Source organism: Opisthocomus hoazin, chromosome 12 (genome assembly GCF_030867145.1).
Source record: "Opisthocomus hoazin isolate bOpiHoa1 chromosome 12, bOpiHoa1.hap1, whole genome shotgun sequence".
Taxonomy (NCBI): domain Eukaryota; kingdom Metazoa; phylum Chordata; class Aves; order Opisthocomiformes; family Opisthocomidae; genus Opisthocomus; species Opisthocomus hoazin.
Window position 1 is genome coordinate 11,778,825 of NC_134425.1, and position 25,298 is coordinate 11,804,122.

Here is a 25,298-nt window from a genome sequence, read left to right on the forward strand (position 1 = left end):
GAAGCTGCCTGCACAGACTTGCATGCTAGCACACATAGGGTGCTACAGAGACCCAAGCTTGAAGATTTAAGGAAGAGAATACATGAAAAGATAGTTACAACAGGTTCCTTAATCAAATGAAGTTGGAAGGAAGAGTCATTTTTCCAAAGATACTGTACACTTCATACTAATCGTATTCTACTAGGTTGCATGTAAAAAGCTGTCAAGTGACAAATGGGATGTAACGAATGACCCAATCCGGGATTGCCAACTAGGTTTTAATTACAACTTCTTTAATACAAAAGAAATAACAAATGCTTACTAAATGTTCTTACTTTCACAACCAATGCACACCTCAGTTTGATGAATGAGGGAACCACTGAGCCAAATTACAGATTTCTTGATTTTATATTGACATCTACATATTGCACAATGCTAACCATCTTTCGAACCAGAATACCCAGAATGGTATTTGCTGTCATTAATCCTGTTCTCCACTCTTTTGTGCTGAAGTTAATTCAACATAGTTCTGCTGACCATTCATAAACTGGCAAACACACTGTTTTTTTTATGTATTTATATTCTGTTAGACAGTAACGAAACACAAAAAACAGTCCAGAAAGTGTCTACATACACATGTGCACATAGATATATATCTCCCCTATACATACACCTCATGTATTTAATTTTACAGATAACTTGAAAATGAAAGGATGAAGAGATACCTATTGAGCAGTACACTTTCACTGAGCTTCTGGCTTAGACATTACATTTTTAATTACTATTTTTAAAGACCCAAGAATCATACTACATATTCTTGAGACATACTGCTGCTCAAATGGTTCTTGCTGTTGTGTTAAATAACAGCTTGTACACCTTCATTCAAAGACTAATGAAGTCAATGGAAAAATTTGTATTCACTTAGGTAGTATTTTGCTTAGCATCTTTATTTACTTAGGTAGTATTTTTGCTTAGAACCTACAATAAAATTATTAATTCTAGGTGAGTAAGTATGTGATTAAGAAGCAGCTAATACAGCAGAAAAGTAATGACAAGAAAAAGAGCAACTTGCAAAATAATAATATAATAATTATTAATCGACGTATGAAACAGAAATTATTTCTTACCCTTCCTACTAGTACAGGATCTGGTCCCGTATACTCTTCTATAACAAAGAACTGATTCCACACCCAGCCTCTTTTTGAGCGATGCAGAACTTGTCCTTCTTTTCCTTTCTCATGGTGACCATGAAGTGATGGCCTGGCATGGTTCAGTTTTTCTGTAGTTATGGCATGGCTGTAATACAGCATGCCCAGGCAGATAAGAGCAGCATGTAAACAATTGTCCTCCTTCATTTTTGGTTATTTTCTAGGCACAGGAGTATCCAAGAATCTACCCCTTCCACCTTGGAAGTCAAAAAGTTTGGGGCTATTGAAAAATTTCAGATAAAATGTTCTGCACATAGGAGACCACCACACATTAAACACATCACTTTAGTGCTCTGCAGCTTCCCAACTTAATTCCTGAAAGAAAGTAAAATGGAGAAGACTGTCAGTTCTTTTATGTATTTAAGGTGCAACAATTTTTTATTAAGCAAAATAAAACTAAGACTACCTTGGAATTTTTCAAAATAATAAGAATATTAAAACAGATTAATAAATACAAAGTACTGAGTAATGAGCATATTTGGTGTTCTGTTACATGTAACTGTCACCTTGTAAAATGTCCTGACTTGTTGGTTAGGGCACTCATTTGGAAGTTGAAAGATAGTGAATCATATTCTCTCATGATCCTTCCAAATGGATTTAGCCCAAGATGCAAGGTAACTGTAGAAATACCTAATTTATATATAAGCCTCCTCAGAGCTTAGATATAAGCCTTAGATACAACCTGTTAAGCCATAGGTTTAGATATAAGATAGATACAAAGATACGTGCTTATCAGGAATGGAATATGTCTACACATGCCTGGAAAAAGGCCTTTTCATGACCAACAGATTTTCATGCTGAAAATAACTACCTATGTTTTTCTAGGCAGTAGCAGTTGGTGAAAGAACTCCGAGGATCTAAATTTTCAACTTAGATCCTTGAAGTAAGCCTTCTACCTCTCTCTGAGGATCACGTCAAAGTGGAGAAGCAGCATTGATTGCCAATTCTCTTGTCTTTGTCCTGGTGATGATAAATGCCATAAACCGATACAACCACATTCAGATACTAATTGCTTTGGCTATTTATCCCTAGATTTCCTGTGATTTAAATTACCAGACATACTCATTTCTTACTTTCTATTAATTCTTAAAACACTAGGTCAGTTGCTATTTGAAGCAGAAATGGCATAATACAGTGTAACCCGAACTAAGGTCTATATCTCCAGCAGCTAACAATCCATCATAAAGGCCACTTTGACTCACCCCTGGGGTTTCCAACATATTCTGCTTCAATCTTTACAGAACAGCCAATTTTTACAAGATCCCTATGATGTTTGTTTCAACTTTCAGTGTAATTCACTTTACTCTTCTGCAAGATGCTAATAAAACACTCAGTGTTATATTCATCCAGGCATATGTACAAATATATGCTACCATCTTCTTCAAAACAGAATGATTTTTTTATGAGAAATAAGGAGATCTTACACATAGTATTTGTAGCAGCCAAAATATAAATATAGGGAAAAGCTTGAAGCTGCATCTCATTCTATAGCTCCAGCAACAGATAAACATCTCAGGAGTACCAAATCCCCTCATCTTGGGATGTTTTTCTAAAATCCTGAGCAGTCGTGTCCTCCCGTCCATGTCCCTTTGCACAGTTACTTAAAAATACAGACCCATTACTGAGTGATGGGGGTTTATAAATAAGGAATTCACAAATAAGGAATTAAGTATTTGGTTTTATTTCCTCAGGAGAAGCTGGGGTTTTATTTTTATTTTACTGAAAACTGAAATCATCTCAATTACAACACTACCATGGCTCCAGTATAATGAATTAAATGAAAGTCACACACATAGATGCAAACATAATCTGGCTTTCCTAAGCGTATTTATTAAGTACAACATTTGCTGTGTCCATTTAATTTTTTACTATTGTCATATGATGTGACATTACAGATAACTCATGCCAGCATGGAAGACATGAAGAAGAAAACAATCTCTATTATTTTGGTCAGAAAAATGCTTTTATTCTGACATAATACGTGTGTTAAGTATGGAGCACTAGGTATGTGGTTTTACAGGTTATTTCATATCTTCATTTTGTTCGGGTGTAAAAATAAGGTAATTTAACCTATTTTGGAAGTGGCTTAAATATGCAAAGCCTTTCAACACTACTTATTGTAGTGGCTTTCTATAGTAATAGTTAATTCTAACAAGAAAGGACACTTCCTGCCCCCACCCCCCAGTTTTGCATAGAAAAAATAAAATCGAAGCCTTTATGCAGTATTTACTTACCAAGCTTCCATATCATTTAACTTTATTAAAGCATAGTAAGTCTTTTTAAATACGAGCCACCAAATTCTCTGCTCATCCACAGATGTAAAATGAGTTATTCTGTCCTGTTTAGTAAACATCTCTGGATTACCTCCTGCTGGCAGGTGGAAATTTAACCCCACGGCAAGCAGACTCTGAGGTTACCTCTTTTGGCTGCTTTGTCTACAGAAATTTATTGATGTAAGCAAATTCTACATATTAAAGCCAGTTCAGTCTGCTTCATAAATGCATTCAGTTCATCAATGATACTGCTGTTTCAGATGTAGTTTGCTATGGATCGTCCTTTGAGCCAAATAGTTTTCAATGCCATGCCCAGTATAGTTAATTCCGCTGCACAAGTACACTTGCTACAGGGATCTATAGCATGTTACTGCTGTCCAGCAGTTAGAGGTGCTTGGGCTCTTGGACTGCTAAACGGGGCCTACATGATCCAAGCAGAAATGAAATAGGAAGGCAGGCCTAGCCAGCTGTGCTTTTGTAACCTGACAGGGAAAAAAATGTAAGGAAACTGCTTACATTGAATACGTTTCGGATGCATTTGAAAATGAAACTCACTGATAATTATTCTTCATTAACATCACATAATGATCTCAACAATGAAAATAAATAAACAGATATGACCATTATTCCCAAACTTCTCAATACTGTTATGTACATCAGTAAACACTTTCATAAAGATGCTTAACAATAATGGAAGAGCCAAGCTGATACATATGCTGCTTATTAACAGCTATTCAAGTGTGAAGTGCTGGAAACAAAACATTAATCACACATACACGCTTAATTTACTAATACAGATTCAAAGCAAAAAATTGTTTGCTACCTTTTGTTGTATCCTCTGCGCAGACCTGTATAGAGAGGAAGCAATAAGGCTACACGTCTTCAAGATAAAGGAAACTATTATCTCACATCCACTAACAAAAAAAATCACTAAGGCTGTTTATGGTAATTGCTTCTGTTTTGAGTTATCATGTGAAAGGACTCCATGCTAGTAATACCCTGGTGGCTCTTCAGTTGAGTGACCTACTGCTCGGCAGACTGCAATTAAAGCCAGAGCTGTAGGCAACAAGGTCTCTCTGCCCTCCTCGGGCCCCTCTCGCCTTCTCCCTTCCTGCAGCTCACACTCGCTCTTCAGTTACACGGCGGTTGCTTCAGTGGTAAGCCCTCTGACTCCTACCGGCATAAGAAAAGCTAACAGAATAAATCAACAGGGATCCACTGAAGTCTATGAAATTACTTAAATTCAAAACAACTACAGTTTGGCCTTTTATAAACTACTTTCTTCCTAATAGGCAAGGTGCACAAGATGCTCTTAAGTTAAAGCTAAAATAAATTTCAATAAAAAATGAAGCAGCATTATTAACAAGAAATAAGTGGGCTTTTTCTTTTTTTTTTTTTAAACCAATCTGCTTAAAACCTCTCAAGCATTTTAATGCTAACTTAGCTGCTGTAAGCCTACAGCTTCCTACTTCTTCAAGCAGAAAATACTGAAAATCAGCTAAACAAAAAAAAATACCTCAGAAACCTGTAAGCATGGAATACAGATCTGAGGATGGCATTGCTGCAGCTGACTGGACTGCTCCTCTGGTGAGTGTCCACAAATTCTGTGTGCAGCACTTTTATTCAGACACTGCACAACACCACACATACAGTGAACTGTCAGAATCATTTGCTGTGAATGTTTCCAGTCTTTTTTAAAAAATCACAATCTTAAGAGACATCCTCAATGTTATTGTTATTTCTGCACATAGATCATATTCCTCAACTACAGCAAAGCAAACCTCAGTGGGCAGTTGACCAAACTGCAACATCCTGATTTTTTCCATTGTTGTTTAGAGTTGCACAACATGTAATTTCGAAATCCTAAGTTTTCCTAAGAAATCTGTAAAAAAAAATCTGCTTCCCATTTCCTTAAAAGTAGTGGATGCCAGGTTTGAACTAAGATGGACTTCTTCTCAAAAGGAAGGATGCTGTTAACATATTTTAACTGCATACAAACAAATGTTGACAGATTCGGTACCAAATAATAGCTCTATCAGGGATAAAGGGAAAACAAGAGTTAACCAGCCACCACACAAGATCAAATCCCACCAGCGAGGCACATGAATGCAATGAGATTCCCAAATGCTGCCCACATAAGTTGGATCAGTCGAGGTATTCAGGACTGAGAAACACTAACACACTATCTAGTCCACACTTTGAAAAACAACATACACGGTGAGGTGTATACACAGAATGATTGCATGGAAATAGAAGATGTTCCTAAATAATTGTGAGAGCTTGCCTTCGGGGCACTTCTAGCTACACAGGTAATATGTCTATATTTTGTACTTGTAGTTGCTACTTAGCTCTGGAAATGCAAAGCCAGTAAGTTTCAATTTTAACATAAGAAAATTCTGTTCTTCTACCATTAGAAAATACATTCCACCAACATTCCTAATGGAAATATAGTATTCAACTAATTAAGAACACATCTGTCCTAAACCTAAAAAAACACATAAGCATGTCCACAGACTATGGCATGGAGTACAGCCCACTGAACCTACTCTAAGGGACTAATCTAAGAAGTCAGTCTGCTCTACAAAACATCACACACAAATTTGAATGACTGTTTATAGATGACGAATAGACAAAAATAAAGAGCCAGCAAAGATTATTTTAATGACAAGACCAGTTGCGGAAGTGAAGTCTAGCCAATTTTAAATTTCTTTCATTATATTTATAGCAAAAATAATCCCAAACATTCATGCTGACTTCCTGTGCACTATTAAACAACCATATGCCAAATTATAATAGACTAAACAATTTTTCTGATTTGTCTAGGCCATAACTTCTGGATGATACATTAAAAGAGCAATTGTTCTCAGGAATACACTTGGCAGAAAGCAGTCAAAAGCACAGGGTAGCAATATAATAACAGATGATTAAGTTCTGAGAAGTTTTGCTAACGTACTCAGTAAATATAGTAAACTCCCAGTCCAAATGAGATTTCAGCTGTAGTTACAATTAGCTGAAAAGACGAATGATTTATTTTACAATAATTTTATTGTTAGACAAGGAAATGAATTATTTTTTAATGACAGGATAAATATTGGATCATATTAGTTCTGCAGTTAAGAGTTTTGGGCATCAGGATGGCGCAGGGGCCCAGCCGGCTGAGCCCCCACTTCCCCGGAGGCAGGGAGGGACCTGCTGGGGCAAGGCAATGCCCCCAGCTCCGTAGGGGCCTCTCCGCCATGGCCCCAGGCGTGGCAAAGCGAACCAGAACCTTGGCATTCTGCTGCTTTTGGGTAGGACTGTTCTGTGCAGCCTCAGGGCTCATACTCCATGGTTTAACATAAATGGCTAGCTAAGAGACTTTCTTCCTTGAATACTGTAATCGGGGTCTTGAAAAATGAGCAGTTCATATAGAAAGAAGGTAGGAAAAAGATTTCCACATCAAATAATCAGTCGGGTCCCACTGAGCCCATACTGGTTAATCTTTATGGCATATCGTGAATTTAACTACTTTGGGAGTTTTTAATAAAATACATGAATTGAGGGATGTGGAAAAGTTCTGTGCACAACTGTTTCATTACTCATACACATTGATGAATGTATGCACAGCAGTGTGGATGCAAGAGTTCAGGCTGGCATGTATTTTTATTCTCTTGTAGACCGCTGTATCCAAACATGTGATGCCTAAGTATTTTCAGGAAATTTATATAAATGTGAAAATATTTTTGAAGGATACTAGTTCTTGCTGCAGAAAGCTATTCAGCCCTAACCAGTAAGTTTCACACATCTTGATAACCTAACATATGGTTTTAATTTAATTTTTTCCCTTTTAAAAAAATTTTGTTCTCTTCCTTGACTTATTTCAAGAAAATGGTACATAAAGGTAAACAAATAGCCTGCTCCCTTTTGTTCATGAAACAAGAGAAAATACCAAGAATCAGTACCTTACACATTTAACTTAATTCTCTCTTTTTGATTTTAAACTGTTCTGTATTATCAGACCAATCTTTGAACAGTTTCTAGCTTAGACTCACTCTATAACATACTTGTAGAAAAGAAGGCATCTCATTTTATTTACTTGAAAAAATGTTATGCAATGTATCAAGATCTGCTATACAGCATATGTAGTTTGCATGACATACAGCAAAGTCAGTTCTTCAAATAAATCCTTTCGCCCTGAAAAATGCCAAACTTTCTGTGAGATTCCAGGTATCCCAAATCTGGATACGACCAGAGTTAGGATTATTGCGTTTTTCCACTGGAACTAGAGTATGCCTGATTTTTCCTTGATAGAACTACTTACATGATATGCAGAACTGAGAATGGTACAACACTATTGTATCAACATTTGCAAGTTCTACTTTAAATGGAATGAGCTGAACTGGAGGATGAGACAATATCAGCTTTTTTAACTGCTGAGCTGCAGCTGAAAGGTAAGGCCTTTATGCATGTCTCCCCAGTCAGGAAATCATCCCATTAGGAGATGGATTTTTTTGCTTCCTCAAATGAACCCCCTCCTCGCATGGCAGCACTTGGACACAATGCTCTGTTGATACACCAGCAGAATTTCCTCTCTAAGTGCCATGACCATGGTCCTTAATCATCACATAAAAAATAGGAAAACTAAAAACTTAAGGACTCCATACCCAGCAAACTGACTTTAGGAATATGACTAACCCCATGAGACTAGTCATGTATATAGGTACCTACTGAGAATCAAGCATTAAAGGCCAATATGCAGTAGCCTAATATAAAACATTTTGTTTAAATGACAAGAGCTCTGATCTTTGATACAGGAAAAGATTTTCATGCTGTGTATGTAACTGGTACATCTCATTTTTCCCAACGTGTAATTCTAAAACAGACCGACAGCAACTAACTCCCTGTGAGCCCTTCTGAAATGCTAAATGTCTCTTCTTGTTGAAGCATATTTCAGGTCTCACTGGAGTGAACAGCAAATAACCCTCATCCGAATGCGAATTGATATAAAGTCTTTTGTGTCATTCACAAAACAGAATTAGTCTTATGAGACAAAAGTATTTAGTCCAGAAAAGGAAATTTTTCATATTTAAAGATACTTGAGGAAAAAAATTATCTTAGTTATTCCACTGAATAACGAGAACCTCACACTCCCCCAATTCATATTCTGCTGTTTGGCACCAGAGCATGATGCAATTGTAAAGGATTATAATCCGAGGTTGCACGTCTGCAGAGTTAAGTGTATATACATAATTTAATATATGGTATGCAAACAGCCAAGATTCCAGGGGTATCCTACTGCAGAGGAATTCTAGATCATGGCAAGATTTGTATGTACTAAACACATATATAAAATCTTTGCAGAACTGGCGATATTCATCTTTAGCAATAGAAGTTACCTTAAAAATGCTAAGTAAGTTTTGAAGAAACCTATTCTGAGTTCTGTAGAATCATATGAAAGGAAATCTTAATCCTTTGCATTTTTAAATTATGTTTTATAGCACTGTATTGGATTACTGAGATGTTTAAAGCCAATAATTCCCAGCTGCTCCAAACAATAGTTTTTGAAATGTAGCCATATTTCCCTGCAGCAGCTTTGAGACTCAGTATTAGGAAACCATAGACAAAACCAGAAGATGATGGCTTTTTGAAAATAGAAGTCATTTTGCAAGAATGAGGAAGAAAAATAACCTCCTGACTAATATGATGTGATATATTCTTCAGTATCTACCTCTGAAATCATCATGGAAGGAAAGTATTTTCACCAGGCTTTGATTTAATTTGTACTGATTCAAGAAGAGTGAAATTGCCATTTGGTGTACCTCATACAAAGCAGTAGAAAGTAGCAAGACAACTTAGTACATTATGAAGTGAATGACATAGAAATAAGCCTGAGAGAGTGATATTAAAAGGCTTGGGAAATTAAAAATGGCTGTAAACAGAGTTTTACATTTACTTGCTGCCCTGGGGAGATTCACTTAAGATAAATGTGACAGAGGCTGTCTGTTTTTAAGCATATACTCTACAGGAAAACAGCTAGCGTAAGAAAGGTAGTCTTATTAAAGCACATGGTGATTGATAGAGTCATTCGAAGTAATGACTAAGCTCTTGGTAAAGTTTATTTTAAATAGCAATTGTGCTCTTGTGCATCTCAGACAAACTGGAGTTCTTCTAATTTCCTGTATACTCATATGCTCATAGGCCAATACAGCTGCAGCCTATGTCCGTGCTAGTTCCAATATAGCTTGCTATTATGTAAGTGACTATAAATGACACCTCAAGGAGGAAATAAACAAGTCAACTGACTTCCAACTACTAATGCTGTACTTACATGCTAAGCCAACCCTGAATATTTTTTCCTCTAAGAATTTATACTTATGAATGGCTAAATAACACTTGTGCTATGACTGACGGTCTTTTTGGTTTATGCCAAAAATGAGACAGAATGTCAAGATTAAACAGTGATAACTGAAAACCTATCAAAAACTAATGACTGCAGGCAGACCTATTCAGCTACCAAACCAAACCAGGAGGAATTCCAAAAGCAATCCATTTATCTATAATCTCTTGCTGAAGGGCTGACAGCCTCCATGCAATCCAAAATCTAAACTGAATCTGTGGTATTTTACTTACAGCTTCATTTCTAGAGGCAGCTTCAGCAGTGCCACTGAAATGCCAAATTATTATAGCATCTTGTGTGGTCTTTACACGACCAGTGTGTTCCTCTGCAAAAGGTATTTCCACTTTGAATATAATTCTACTAGACTACTCAGTCTCCTGGTCCCCTTCAATTTGGTTTCCCTCAAGTAGGAAAGTTTCTGATAAAAGCTTGCCACTTTGGGAGCACACACAAACCACCCTGACAGCCGTTTGTTTAAGTCTAGCAACCATCGCAACTCTCATTTAGAGAGGATCATATAATTAGATTCGCTGTAACACTTGTCTTTCTAAAACTTGACAAGTAAGTGAATTACTAAGAGTCACTTTCTTTTTCAAATACATTTGCTAGAGAAAGAAAGGTGAGAGATAACTTTCTAATCAAAGAGCCTTCCCCTTTTCTCGGCTTTCTTGGAGATGCAGAGGCAAGAGTTCAGATCCTTCAGCCATGCACATGCAAGATTCTTTTTAATAGTCTCAGTTTAGTGCAAATTTCTTAAACAAAGAGCATAAAAGACACTTTGAGACTTTCTGAATGAACAATTGAATCAATAATTAATTTTTTCATAGGCAGAGATTGTCTCTGAAGATACCTATTTTTGCTCGATAGCATGAGATAATAACATCAGAATATTCGAACGCATTCCTAATACAGCATCAATAGCTCTAATAAAGGATACCATCACTGTTTAAGTACCTAATGAGAAGCTACAGCTGAAAAGTCAAAACCTGCAAATTTAAATTATTATTTACAATCCATTAAATCACAAGATTCAATCAATATTTGCATGAGTATGTTCTGAGATGTCTTGTTGCAAGTAGTCACCATAGAATATTTCCATTTAATTTAAACAAATACACAAACAAACACAAAGAAAACATTCATTAGATACAACCTTCCCTTTGGCTTCCTCTGCAGCCTGACCTGCTCTGAGTACAAATTGGAGGAACTATCTATATTTTCAGTGTCCCAAAGCTGTAAGGACTAAGATATAATTCCCAGTATTATGATACAAAACTAAAAATGCAACAAGAGGTGCTAAGGTGATGCAATTAGATGCCAAGCATATAAATAGCACAAAAAAGACAGGCTTGGCAGCTTGCAATTAAAATTTGTTTTTCATGCAAATGATATGTTTGCAAAAAATAGCAAATGATTCAGTATATTTTGCATGGGCATAATTCATTTTGAGTTAAAGTTGTTCATTACGTACTTCTAGTTGATCATATCAAACATTAATACATCCCAGAAATTACAGATGGGCACTATTTCTGACTTGTAATTATAGATGAGTGTGACAAAATATTTCATTTCTATTCTTCTGATGGAAACCATTAACAACAATAGATTTAAGGCAGCGCCTTGCTACAGCTAGAATGATGTTCGGCACCATGATATCATGTAGAAGTGGCAAAGTTTAAATACCTTGAACCTATGGCTGTTCTTGCATAAAAGCCCTGATATTCCACAGAAAGCTGGTCATGTGAAACTGTCAAAATGGCATTTGTTTAATTAGATTAGTAAATCTAATTCTAGCTGAAGCTATGAATCAGCTATAATTAGATAAATTGTGGAAGTGCATTATATGTTTTGGAGCTACAAATATTCTACCTTTTGCCACCATTTCTCTGATGTCAAGGGTGAGTCTCAACCTTAGGAGCACAACGATCAGGACTTGTGGCATATATCTGTGTCTCAGATCACCAATCAGATTTCTGCATCTCAGACAGCGAATGTCTTTTTTAACCAATGGGACAGTATAAAAGCACTTGAGTGTGAAGGAACGTGTGTCGAGTCGGGTAAAGCTTTAGCTTCCAAATCAGTAACAGATAGTTTTCTCTCTAATGAAGACCAATGAAGCGTTACTCAAAAATGAGCTTGTGAAAGAGGAGAAACAACCTGAAACTTGGTAGAATAGCTGAATTGAGGACAGCATAATTTCTGGATGGAATGACCTTAATATGAGGCAAGTACAGGTGAAAATTTATATTCATAGAAGAAAAACAGAGGCCAATAACAATAACAAAAAGAATTACCAGACATATATATATGTATACACACATATATATAAAAAAGACTGAAAGCTTTAGTCAAAAGAATAGGATTAGGGTTTTTTCTCACATTAAATATACTCTGACATTCAGCATATTTTCTACCAAAATGTTCTTTTCAAAAAGTTGCTGGGGTGATATCACTATTTCAATCCAACCAATTTCCTTTGAAGTCTCCCATAAAGGTAATTAAATAAATTGCTCTTGGAGTAATTACATTTTGTCTGGAAAAGGAACTATTAGGGTAAAGAGAGATGAGAGAGTCTGTCACCAAACATAATCTTTTTAAATGCATCGGTACTAGTTACATTTATTGGATGAAGGATGGAATACTTAGAAAGTTTGAGCCTTTTTATTTTTTGTAAAGGAAATGTCAACTTGACATTTGAAATAAGAAACAAACTAAAATGACTGCTGACAGTCCTGGGAGTGCATAGAAAAAGAAAATGGAAGTTGTGTCAATAGAAAGCTTTTAAAGACCATATGTGTTAAGCCCAAGAGAGCTAGTGTGAACTGGAAGCCCAGATTGCCACATTAGAAGCAAGTAGCTGGTGGACAAGATGGTGACTGAAAGCCCAAGGCTAATGAGCAAGTGTATTGTACAAAACGGTACTCGCCATGTGAGCACAAAACATCACGTTTGCAAGAGCATGAGGCTTTGGAGACCGGGTTACTATAGCTCTGTCAAGAATGTTCTGTGTATGGCAATTCACTAGATCAAATACCTTGCATCTCTCTGAACTTGATCATCTTTGATAGAGAGAAAGGCGGCTTTCACAGTTCCAAGTAATTTCCAAATACGTAACTTTACGTTTCATCTGTACTTTTCCTCTTGCTTACAAGTCAGGCTAAAATCGTTAGTTGCAGTGTGTTGACTGTACCATGGATTTTGTTTATGTATTTTTCTCAGATCAAGTTTTTTTAACTTTGCTAAAGATTCCTCTATTATTTGTGGAAATTTGCCATATATCTGTTAAGCCACCTGTAGCATCCACTGATTTAACCATCAGAACAGACTGACATAACTCTCTGCCTTGTTCTCTGGTCTTCTGGTATCTCAGACTTCAGACTTTAAATGCAATACTACTGATGCTTGCCAGTTTTGTTCACATTACAAAGAATCTGGAGTTTTTCCTTTAAAAGCCTATGCAAAACTTCACTGGGTACGTTTTTCTTTGTGTATAACGCTGAACAATCCCATCTTCCTCCTTCCTTTAAATCTCTTTGGTAAATAATATAAAGTTGCATAAGACTAACCCATATGGATTAGTATTTGAATTACTTTATGGCGTTTTTACAATATCACATCCAAGGATAGTCATAGTCTTCTACAATGCTAACCCTATATTTTTTGCCACTTTGAAGACCAAAAGACAGTGTTTTCGACTCAAAAACTCACAAGAGTGAGCATAAGGAAAAGGAATGATTTGGTACCATTTGTACTTCACCTACAATCAAAAACAGCTTCCTGGAAATCCAGTGGTCAGAGAGAATAAAGCACCAGACAGGTACCAGCTGGAGAAAGTGGATCTGGGGATTCATCCAAGAGCTGGGAACATCTTTCTGAACAGACAGACATATTTCTTGTTCAAATGTAATGGCTGTCAGGGTAAACATTGCCTTAAAAAACTTAATGGGATTTTTTTTTTTTTTAACTCTTTGTGCAAATTTTGTGGATCCCTTCTGGCTTAAGTTTCAGTGAGTGAGCTTAGAATCAGACCCAAAGAATAATAAATATATATCATAAGCAGGAAGAACTCATTATGAAAGTCATACACAGGCACTTATATTATGCTATGCTATTTGTAAACACAGCTGTAACTAAACCAACTCTAATATGTGACACAAATGATTATGTAAAGAATAAGATCGCTAATATGAGTGTTTACTAAATGCCTATTTTATAATGGGGTTTAATTAAATAGTGTAAAAAATAATTTTCCATGCCTAACGTGAACTTGTTAAAATTTCAGAGCTTTGTAAGCCAGTAAAATGGTGTCACCATTGCTTGCAAGACACCAAAGGATGTGTATGAAGCTGACAGCACCGGCCTCAGGAGCCGTTAGGACTTGTTAGGCTTCACTGGGACTTGTTCTGGCCTGCCTGGGGCTTGGTTTTGGTTAACTTACTTGGCTGTAACAGAGTATCTAAGGACCAGGTGACTGTTGCCTAATTTGTTTTGACGTTTTGCTTAGCTTTGGATGACTATGTGTTGTAATACCATTGTTTTATGTATATATTTGTAATGAGGTTTATGTATATATTTGTAACGAATAGGTAACGATAACAATTCGCTATTCTGTACAGAATGAACTACCTATGACCCCCTGAATAAAATGCAGCATAGAGACAGGCACAGGATGACATGAGGAGATTTGAAAGTCCAGGTACAAGATGATAGTGGAGGCCCCAGGGCTCTAAACTGCTCACTGGGGGTCACCTACCAGCCATTGAATGAATGCTAGCTTGGAAGCTGCACAAAACTAGTTTTAGAGATAACACAGAGACCGAAGGACAATATTCAATACACACAGAACATATCATTCACAGTAAAACTCGATGTAATGTGCAACTACAGAGCAACAAAGAAAGTGCAAGGTGTGGAGATGTGGAGCATGTTAGCAAATATAAAAATGACTCCAGGTGGCTCCTAGAGTGAGGAGGAAGAAAGAACCACCATCGTATTGCTCTGGGATGCAAGGGCCCTCCATCCCTGTCCCTGCCTGAGAGGCGGCTGATGGCGACTATGACACCAGAGAAAGGGTAGATACTAGAAAGCATCATTTTTAACCGTACATAACCTATAAAAGAGCTCAACACAGGTCCACTACTAATTACTTGGTTAGACTGTTAAGACCTTAGGTTAACAGTGCATTCTTGGCTTCACATACAAGCTTTGTGCCTTTGACCTAAATGAGCTGCACAATCTGTAGCATAATAAACTGATGGAGACTTCAAGTAACCTAGCCTGAAACCTGGATGCAACACCCCGGTAACTGGTCACAGGCAAAGTAGTTCAGCTGAACAAAGGACAATGTTGCCAACCATGTGCGAGCTCGTGTTAAAGTAAACGGAGTCTATGCTGAAAGGAGGTGACAGCATGCGGGGAGCAGAAGTAACCTCGATAATGACTGGGACAACAAAGCACCAACTTCTGCTTAGGACTTGGTTTTGACAATTATTAAAACAGCCATTACCATTCTATTAAAGTCTAAAGGGTCTATTAAAACCCACTTAAACATTTAATTGATCTTTGTATTTGTTAAATGAAAGCACTTTTTATGCAGATCAAATCACCACAGATCTACAAGGAGAAACTGCATTGGATGCGAGGTTTCTTGACTACACAACTATTGTATTACTCTGTTTATCCTGCAAGCAGCAAAGTAGCAGTAACCACTGGGTCACTGTATTTACTGTGAAACAGCACAACACAGTCTTTGTTGAGCTTTCCTTGGAGCGAGTAATTGTGATTCACTGAAAGACTGTTCCCTGTGACGGAGCTGTTCTCTCCCGGGTTTTACACAGGGCAGAGAGGGAGAGAAGATGGAAGTGGTACCTTTGGACGTGTAAACAGAGTAACATAGCAGTGCAGTTTGTAGTTAGTACCCAGTATTGAAATGAACAGCTCATTAGTGAGCACTAAATGTTTGTACAAACACACTCCCTTTCAAAATCAAGAGAGATATTCTTCTCTCCAACATGCTGCAACTCATACATGTTGCCTGCAGTGAAAGTATGAAAACAGCTCAGGAGGTCAAGGGAGAGTCTTTTGGTTGGTTGGTTATTTTTGCTTCAGTGAAGCCTCAGTTCACAAAATATAGCTCATAGCATAAAACTAAGCCAACACAGCCAGGGGACCTCTCTGAGCGACCAGTCTTTCAGGTTACGTAATCTGTTTTTCTATCCTGGGGGAGAGAAGGAGAACAGGAGGCCAAGTACCCATGCTCTCTTGTAAAAGTAGGCATAAACCTGTAAAAGTACAAAGAGATCAGATCCCAGAACCAGGATTTTTCAGTATTTCAGGCTGTTGTTTCTAAAAGGTTGTGTTCATAAACAGAACCAGAGAATAGCCCAGAGGGTCAGTCCAGTATTTGATTCCAAACGTTATATTGGCTCAGACTTCCCCTTTCATGGCCTCTTCTGTTATCCCGTTGAATTCATTAGAAGGTTGTGGCTACTGGCCAAAAGAAATGGTTAATGCATCCCAGAGCCCATATTGTTTGAAATATCTTCTGAGACAAGAATTTATAGCATTGGTATAATAAAACTCAGATTTCAACATTAAAGTAAGTCTGTGTAGTTGCCACACATACCAGAATTATACAGAAAATCTGAACCATGAAACTCTGAGGAAATCAGGAAAATATGCAGTAACATCTAGAAAGAGGCCATTAGGATTTGGTTATACCTTTTAGGACTTGCTTATACCTTTAAGAACAACCTTAAGCAAGAGATAAATCACATATGATGTTACACAGTTAGTGGCAATGGATGCAAAAGAAATGCCGTGGAATCACAAATCCTTTGGTTTTGCCACACTGAAGTATAGCAATTTTAGAGTTGTCTAGAGCAGGTACTATCTTAGATAAGATGGGATTGAGTCCTGATTCCACCCTCGCTTTGCCCCTCAACGCCTCTGTCCATCTCCAAGAAGGTTAGTTTTTTCTTTGATGTAGCTGTTTAGTGTTTTCTATTCTATTCTCTTATATATTATGTTTGTTATGATGCATTTGAAGTATAATATAAATATAATAAATATGTGCTTTCCACCCCCAAAGAGTACATATTAATTTTCTCCAGGAATTACAAAGTATTGCTTTTATAGACAAGAAACTGTATAGCTTTTTCCTGTAAAGGAATAGAAGTACAGACTTTGCCTAAAACCTTGGAACAAACTTTCATTTATGAGACGGGGGAATCATTTTTATTTCACTACACGAATTCAGTGGGCTGCCACAGGCCAGTCATAATCTGTTATTGTTTCCCTGCAACCTTGTACTATTAATTTTTCTTTTTAATGAACTGTCCAGTCGAGTTTAGCTATGGGAACTATGATGGAGCTGCAATATAAATGGTTTATGTCATGCCTTTGTCAAAAGGCTTTCCCCTACAGCACCAGAAAGTAATTGAAAAGCCATTTTAAAATAAAGTAACTGAATGGTTGCAAATGCAGGTTGTCAGGAATAAAGTGGGAAAATCCTTTGCGTTACATTAGATTTTACCAATTACAACTTATGTGACTTTATCAGTGTTTATACAGCTTAGTAAAGCCCCATAAATTGCATATGTTTGCACAGTTACATTAGCAAATATTCCTGAAAGATACTGAAGCCAATTTTTAAGAAGTTTTTCTTCAACTCTAACAATGCAGTGATTGGTTCAGTTAAATACCTCAAAAGAATTAAATACACTAAATTTTGTTTTAATTTTTAGCATACAGAATATGCCTGTGTTTGAGATAGCAAACTAGCTTGTGAGCAGAATTAAGAAATAAGAAGTAAGACAGATTTTGTTGCACCTAAAACTCTGAATGGCCGAGTACACAGTTGCCTTTTTATGTATAATATATATATTATGTGCAAGACACATAATTTAGTTTCCTCTTATGCTTATTTTTTCTAGCCCTGGATGTGTGTGTTTATTCTTGGAAGCACGATAGGGTATGTTTTAATAAATGTCGTTATTGTTATTGTTATTATTATTAAAGCCCAAAGAGAGCAACTATAGAGAGCATTTATAGTTAAAGCTGACATCCATTTTCACAATAAATCCCCATGAAAATTGCTTCTGAAAGATTTTGATTTAGCTTTTGGTTCACATTTCTCACCTTTAAAGTAACTATGGAAATTCTGTCAGAAGTTCATTTCATCAGAACACATATTTCACAACTAAATCCACAATATTTGACATTGTTTTGACTCACAAGTGATTGAATTTTTGGTGAATTGTTTTGCCAGTGTATCAATCTTTTAATGCCTTCTCCTCTTCTGGCCAGTCTCTACGGTTTATGCAGTGCAGTGTCTCCTTTGCTTCGGCAAATCTCATGCCCTGGGAGAAGCTCGGGAGTTTCCGGTGACTTAGCCCAGCCAGGCTGCTCCAGCCCACAGCTCAGAGCACGCTGCAGCCCAAGTAGGGCTGGGATTTCCCAGCAGGCCGGGAAAATGCACAGACGAGTGTTTGACCACTCCATTGTTCCAGCATTCGAGCTGAAACAAACTTTTTGTCACCAAGACCTGAACTTTAGTTCCGGTACAATTTAGTTGCTTCCAGCAATAAGCTACACATTTCAACAAAGTCAAGATTCTTTCAAGGCAACAGTACTTCATAGAGATAATTTTCTTTTAAAAAACAGATAGGAAAACCTAAAATGTCCATATTATGAGGTATTGAGACCACAACAGATAGGGCAGTGTGAACGTATTTCCCCACTTGATGACTTTCAGAAATCTTTGTATTTTATAACAAAATAACCATTCTTCTTTGGTATTTGTTTGGCCAAGATATATGTCTTCCAATTATTCTAAAAATATTTCCAAAGGTATTTTAGCTCAAGCAAGTCTTGAAGAGCACCAACAAAGCAGAAGCAACAAATTCAGACTCCCTCTTGTTACACAGACTACGTGACATGAGACTGACACAAGCAGATTGTTCTTAGCATTTCACTGTCCAGCCTTACTTTAAGAACCACCTACGGAGTCGATGTACTTTGGAGTGTCAGCCTACTGAAAGCAAAGCTTCTGCCCTCATATACGAGCCTATTACATTTAGACTTCTACCATGCATCCAAAAATACATGCAATAAGCTAACCCTGTAGACACACTAGGTGTTTGTTCTGTGCTGTAGTTCTGTGGGTTGAAGTTGAGAATTCAAAAATTCAGGTCTTAAAACCTATATAAATGGCTACCTACATAGAAGTGAAGTGAGACGTGTAATACAGGTTAAAGCAGGCAATTGGAGATGTAATACTTTCTGTTCAGATATGTAGGCCTCATTAAACATGCTAGCACTGTAGTAAGACAGGGTGATTCTAAGTAACTGAAAATTCATCTTCTTTCCACACGGCATACGTGCAGAAACAAAACCATACAGCAATTTCCTTCCAAGATCCACTTTGTACGTCAGGGATACCACATTTCTCCCATTATAGTCTAGGTTTAATATGTAAGAATTAAAAACAAGTAATAAAAATTATGTAACATATGAAAGGCAAAGTATACATTATACAACACTGATTTATATATCCAGTAAGTGAACCTAAGTTTCTCATTCTATATGAGAGCAATTTTTAAATATGGTAGTATTCTTTTTTTGGGGTCTCATGGACCCTTAATCATATATAATGCTTTTCAGAGTAATACAGTTTAGAAGAAATCTATCTGTTGTGCCTACTCTCACTCCTTCTAGAACTTCAGTATAGAAAATCCAAGCAGTGTAGGAAGGAGATCTCTAGTCAGGATATTGCCACTTAATGAAGCTCCTGGCCAGCCTCCTGTGGGATCGAGTAGCCAAGCCTATGTTACAGCTCCGAATAAGCTCAGTAGTGCCTTTCTGTCTGCCCTGTTGTTCTTTGTTCCATTAACAACAGTTAAACACGAATATTTACCTCTCAACTGTTTGATTATCTAGATACTATAACAGGAAATTTGCATTTCTGAACAAGCACAGCTGGAAACAATTTAAGAAAGAAAGATCCTTCAAAAGATGAGAAGAGAATTGAAGAAGCATATGGATGCCCAGGTTGACATCCATCCAGGGTGACATGATAATCAACAGAAGCGGTGCTTGTTCCTCCTCTTTTGCAGGAAGGCACTTCACACTCCAACCAGAGGGAACATCCCACAGTCACTCTGCAGGAAGCTTTCTTTCAGAAATTATTTGCTTGAACTCCAAAATGCAAAAAAGTCTACGAAAATAGACACAACAGATTCTCAGATAAGACATGAAAAAAACTTGAGTAGGGACGCAGTTTGTTAAATTCAGTTATCTCATATACTACTGAGAGTGATGGGCCTTCAAGTTTTCCTTTAAGATTATTCCCCACAGTCATTTAATTTGTAAAAATTAAATCTACTTGCAAGTGTAACTCTGTCCCTTCATCAAAAAAAAAAAATACCTGGACAAGCTGGAGAGGTGGGCCTGTGTGAACCTCATGAGGTTCAACAAGGCCAACACCTGGGTCGGGGTAATCCCCGCTATCAATACAGGCTGGGGGATGAAAGGATCGAGAGCAGCCCTGCTGAGAAGGACTTGGGGGTACTGATAGACGAAAGGCTGGACATGAGCCAGCAATGTGTGCTGGCAGCCCAGAGGGCCAACCGTGTCCTGGGCTGCATCAAGAGAAGCATGGCCAGCAGGTTGAGAGAGGTGATTCTGCCCCTCTACTCTGCTCTGGTGAGACCTCACCTGGAGTACTGCGTTCAGCTCTGGAGCCCTCAGCACAAGAAGGACATGGAACTGTTGGAGCGGGTCCAAAGGAGGGCTACAAAAATGATCCGAGGGCTGGAGCACCTCTCCTATGAGGACAGGCTGAGAGAATTGGGCTTGTTCAGCCTGGAGAAGAGAAGGCTGTGGGGAGACCTGATTGCAGCCTTTCAGTACTTAGAGGGAGCCTATAGGAAAGACGGGGACAATCTTTTTAGTAGAGACAACAGTGACAGGACGACGGGTAATGGTTTTAAACTAAAACAGGGTAGATTTTGGCTGGATATAAGGAAGAAGTTCTTTACAATGAGGGTGGTGAAACACTGGAATGGGTTGCCCAGAGAGGTAGTGGAGGCCCCATCCCTGGAAACATTCAAGACCAGGTTGGACAAGGCTCTGAGCAACCTGATCTAGTTAGCAGCGTCCCTGCTCGCTGCGGGGGGGTTGGACTAGATGACCTCTAGGGGTCCCTTCCGACCCAAAACTTTCTATGATTCTATGAAGTCAAGAACAAGAATAACAGAAAGAGGCCTGAATTAAACCTTGAAGTGAGATACAAGAAAACGCTGGAAGAGGTGAACTGAGACAGTGGTGAGAAGATTCACAGAACTGTGCACGGAGGAGAGACTCGGAGAAACTGAACGCATAACTAAAGATATTTTTGCTATGTCTTCTTGTCCTGCATACGGCTGGGATAGGGCTAAATTTCACAAGAAGTCAGTTTACCTGAACAGCCAATCAAACGGGATAGTTGATACCATGTGACGTCATGCTCAGTATTTAAGTGGGGGAGCTGGCTGGAGCAGGGTGATTTGCTACTCAGGAGCAAAGCTGAGCATCAGGCAGTGAGAAAACTGCACTCGGTGTATTCTTATCAGTACTATTGTTGTGGTTTTCTTCTCCCTTTGTTGTTCCATTAAACTGTTTAAAGTGCTTTTATCCTAACCCGCAAGTTTTGCCTTTTCCTTCTGACTCTCCTCCCCATCCCACCTGGGGAGGTGGGCAGAGACAAGGGAGAGAGCGACCGCGTGGTTCTTTGATGCCAGCTGGGGCTAAACCACAACACTTCTTGATACCCATACATGAAGTTGAAACCTAGTTAGGAAGTCTTCAGTCAAATCTAACACTCTTTCACTTAATTCTGTTGAAAAGCTGTATCTGAACAAGAACCGAGCATAGTTCGCAGAAATTTGGCTCTTGTGTTTAGTGAGTTACAGGGTAAGAATCTCACATGCTAAGCTACAGCTCTTCTTAAGAAGCAAAGGAGCTTACACATTTCCCACCTAAGTTAAACTGAATGCTGTCAAATACACTCTGCTTCAGCCTGATACTAATTGCTGCAGTCTACCTTAACAAGTCAGTGGATACCATAAACACATATCCTATATAGCTGCTCCCGAGGATGTTTAAGTATACGGCCCATTTGGCTGCCAGAAATAAGATCATCATCATTCAAGGACATTTCCACAGAAATGAAGCATCTGTCAAGCAGGACTTCAGTGCATTGAATGTAAAAACTGTGAATGAGTCAGCTAGACAAAAAGCTTTAATATCCTGGCTTTGTACTCTTTATCCCAGACAATTCAGATGGGATCATGCCTTTGATTCTGTAAAAATGATAGTATTTACATATTTATTATCTATTACATTTATTCTGTTTCTCTGTTAATTTTAAAAAAGCATGGGTACTCCTGTAAGTGGACAATTCTCACCTCTGTGGAATCACTGGTCTCAGTAATAGCACAACTGAAAGTCACAGAGGATATGAAAAATTAAAGAGCAGCAGATAAAACTATTTTTACATCTAGGGTTTTCCCTACTTCTCTATTTCCACACTTCCTTCTCTGAAGCCTAAAAGTCACCACTAAATTATTTTTCTAACCCATGTCTGAGTAGTTATATTAAGCTCAGTGGTATTGCACAAAATATCAAAGAAATAAACCAAATATGGAATTATCCACTCACTCAGGCCTAGAGTAAGAAAAGTATGAATCTTTTTGACTGATAAAATCAAGTTGGAAGCCTAAATATTCGAAAATTTCTTACATTTCTGTTTTTCAGTGCTGTGAGTTTTCAAGAGGTTCTACAATGTTTTAAACAAGAAATAAATCAAGTGTGATCAAAAAATTGCACCTTGCCAAACTGTGCTTTACAGACAGAGAAGGATGGTCAGTCTCCTACAGCATCAGCACCCTGGGTGACAATCAAGAGCAATGGATAAGCTCTACCATGTGTGAGAAAAACTGGGTGACAGCACACATCAAGCAAGGGATTAGTCACTGCAGATACGTTCCCTATATTATACATCTACTGTAGATGCTCCAGGAACAAGAGACTAGATATGCATACCTGACATGACTCAGATGATCATATGTTTGCATGTACTACTTACCTTCACCCACTGGAAACTTGTTGCCAATTTATGTAGCATATTCCACACATTTGAAATGCCACTTAATGACACTAGGATGACAATGCAGGTGTACGTTTTCTGCTGCCACTTATCCAGTACTTCAGCTCTGGCTGCAAAGAATAAAAAAGTTCACTTGAAATGAAATGTTGGTACGGTAATAAAAGAAAACTAAAGTCTAGCCTATAAACTATCACCATAGCCTAAAGAGAGTTTAAAGACTAGCAATTAAATAATACTTAGAATTCTAAGTAGAAAATTAATAAATAGGTTTTACCTTAATAGACTTGCTATTGCAAGAACATTCCTATAACTAAAATGCTGGAAGCCATATCAAAATTCCTTCACATCTTTTTCATTATCTCCTGAAAAAACAGAGTTCTATGGAAAAATCTGTTCTGGGAACATTATCCAATACAAGACATACTGTAGGGAAAAAAGTAACAGCTGCAGATACCATTAGCGAACAAGATGTGCTTTGAACATTTCTAAGTGCTCTAAAGGCACATTAGAAAATTAGTATTTTTACCATTATGATGGAGGAGTAGATGATTTTAGTAAGTAGAATTACCGCTACAGCAGGGAAAAGATATCTAGAATAAGACATTTGAAGGGAGAAAACAAGCAAAAGATGCCTCTGACTGTAAGAAGTGCATCTATGGTTGTTTCGGTGGTTAAAATTCTTTTATAAATGGGATAGTGAGTTGAGATAGTCTGTATAACGGGTGCAGAAACAAAAAAGAAATTAGCCGAATCATTTCTTACAAGGTGAGGCAAGTCTTTCCTTGAATTTAAATCAGTGAGTTAAGAATGCTCAGTTTCACAGAGCAGTCTCTCCTCATCCTGTGCATTTCTGGCATGTTCCCACACAAGTGAAAAATACAATGCGATTGAACACAAAAGAAATACTCAGTGTGATCTATTGTTATGTACTGATGTAGACACTGTATTTCTGATGCTCATTTGATACTTTGATAGACTCTTCAGTAGGTACTAAATGAATCCTAGGACTAGGATTCATTCTAGCCAAGGAAATTGGGCCAGATTACCCAGTACTTTCAAATCTATTAATTGAGAATTTCTAGGAGCAATTCTTGCAAAATAGCCTCTGCAATTTAGGTTGATACATCCAAATCAGTAATTTTCTGCAGTATTTAACTGTTAAAACTGTCTCATCTATATCAATTCTCTATTTTATATCCACTTTTCACCCTCGTTAAAGCAACCAAGTTTTACTTGCAAAAAAAAGTTCAGTAGCACAGACCAAATTTCAAAGTTGCTAGCAAAAGTGTTGAAGAGGAAATGAATAGGCATTGACTGATTACATATTCAATACAGTAATATTACACGCATGTATTTCACACTTCATCGAAGGAAGAAATAAAATCACGTGTCTTCTATTGCCAGTTGTGACTGCAGATATATTGACTCACTGTTTTAAAAATTTGTGATATGCATTCAATAAAAAACAGATTCCTAGAAGGTGAATTTTGTTAAGATAAGCTCTAAGAAGTAAGGTACATTTTGCATGATGACCAAGTCACTAACATATAAAGCACTCGTTTTACAAAAATACTCTACACGTGCAATGTATTTATGCAATTTGCCATGAAGTACATATGGCCTTTTAAAATACGCTCATTTTGCAAGCAAATAAACTTTTTTCATAGAGGGCCCTTTTGAACTAATTCACAATTCATATGCCTGAATGAAAAGAAAGACTAGGGCTGAATAAACTTACTCATTTGGATAATTTGTTCAATATCTTTACAGATGACAACATCTTTACAGATTACTTTCCAGCTCAAGACTCCTTTTCGCCCAACATATCTGAAGTTGCTTAGACAAGCATTTCTCAAAATATCTTCTTACATATCCCTATGTTCTAATTTTTTGAAGAGCTGCTCTTGCTTTTAAAAGCAGCAAATAGGTGATAATGGATACTGCCAGCCCTCTACCTGACCTGCTCCACTATTAAGCTTTTTTCTGTACATATACCTGACCAACAGACAGTGAAGTGCCCATGTACATAATAATTTAACTGTCAAGTGAAGGCTCCATTTTCCAGTTACACTGCATTTAAACAGACATCAGAGGTGACAAATCAATATTTTTTGTAGCACTAATCTTTATTTGAAGCAAATAAATCTTCATATTCACATCAAGCAAGGAAACTCCTCCAGATACCAATTTTCATGAAAAACATGATTTAAGACTCCTGAATGATTTCCATCATTACTATAGCACAAGAAATAGTTTAGCTGATTAATTGATACATAGGTATCAGATACTACTTTTACTGCATTCTATATTTTTAT

General features: G+C 37.4%; 1 protein-coding gene across 6 annotated transcripts in view; it reads right to left on the reverse strand.

Annotated features, from left to right (window-relative positions):
• CDH11 (cadherin 11) overlaps positions 1–25,298 on the reverse strand; it is a 528,216-nt gene that overhangs the window by 20,163 nt on the left and 482,755 nt on the right. For 5 of the 6 annotated variants that reach the window (XM_075434068.1, XM_075434071.1, XM_075434070.1 and 2 more), the window contains 3 exons: positions 22,963–23,093; positions 4,284–4,308; positions 1,107–1,502 (listed from right to left, as the gene is read on the reverse strand). In XM_075434068.1, coding sequence (XP_075290183.1) covers positions 1,107–1,334 — 228 coding nt within the window. In that variant the 5' untranslated portion in view covers positions 1,335–1,502; positions 4,284–4,308; positions 22,963–23,093. The remainder of the gene's footprint in view (positions 1–1,106; positions 1,503–4,283; positions 4,309–22,962; positions 23,094–25,298) is intronic. The other variant, XM_075434067.1, reaches the window with a different exon arrangement.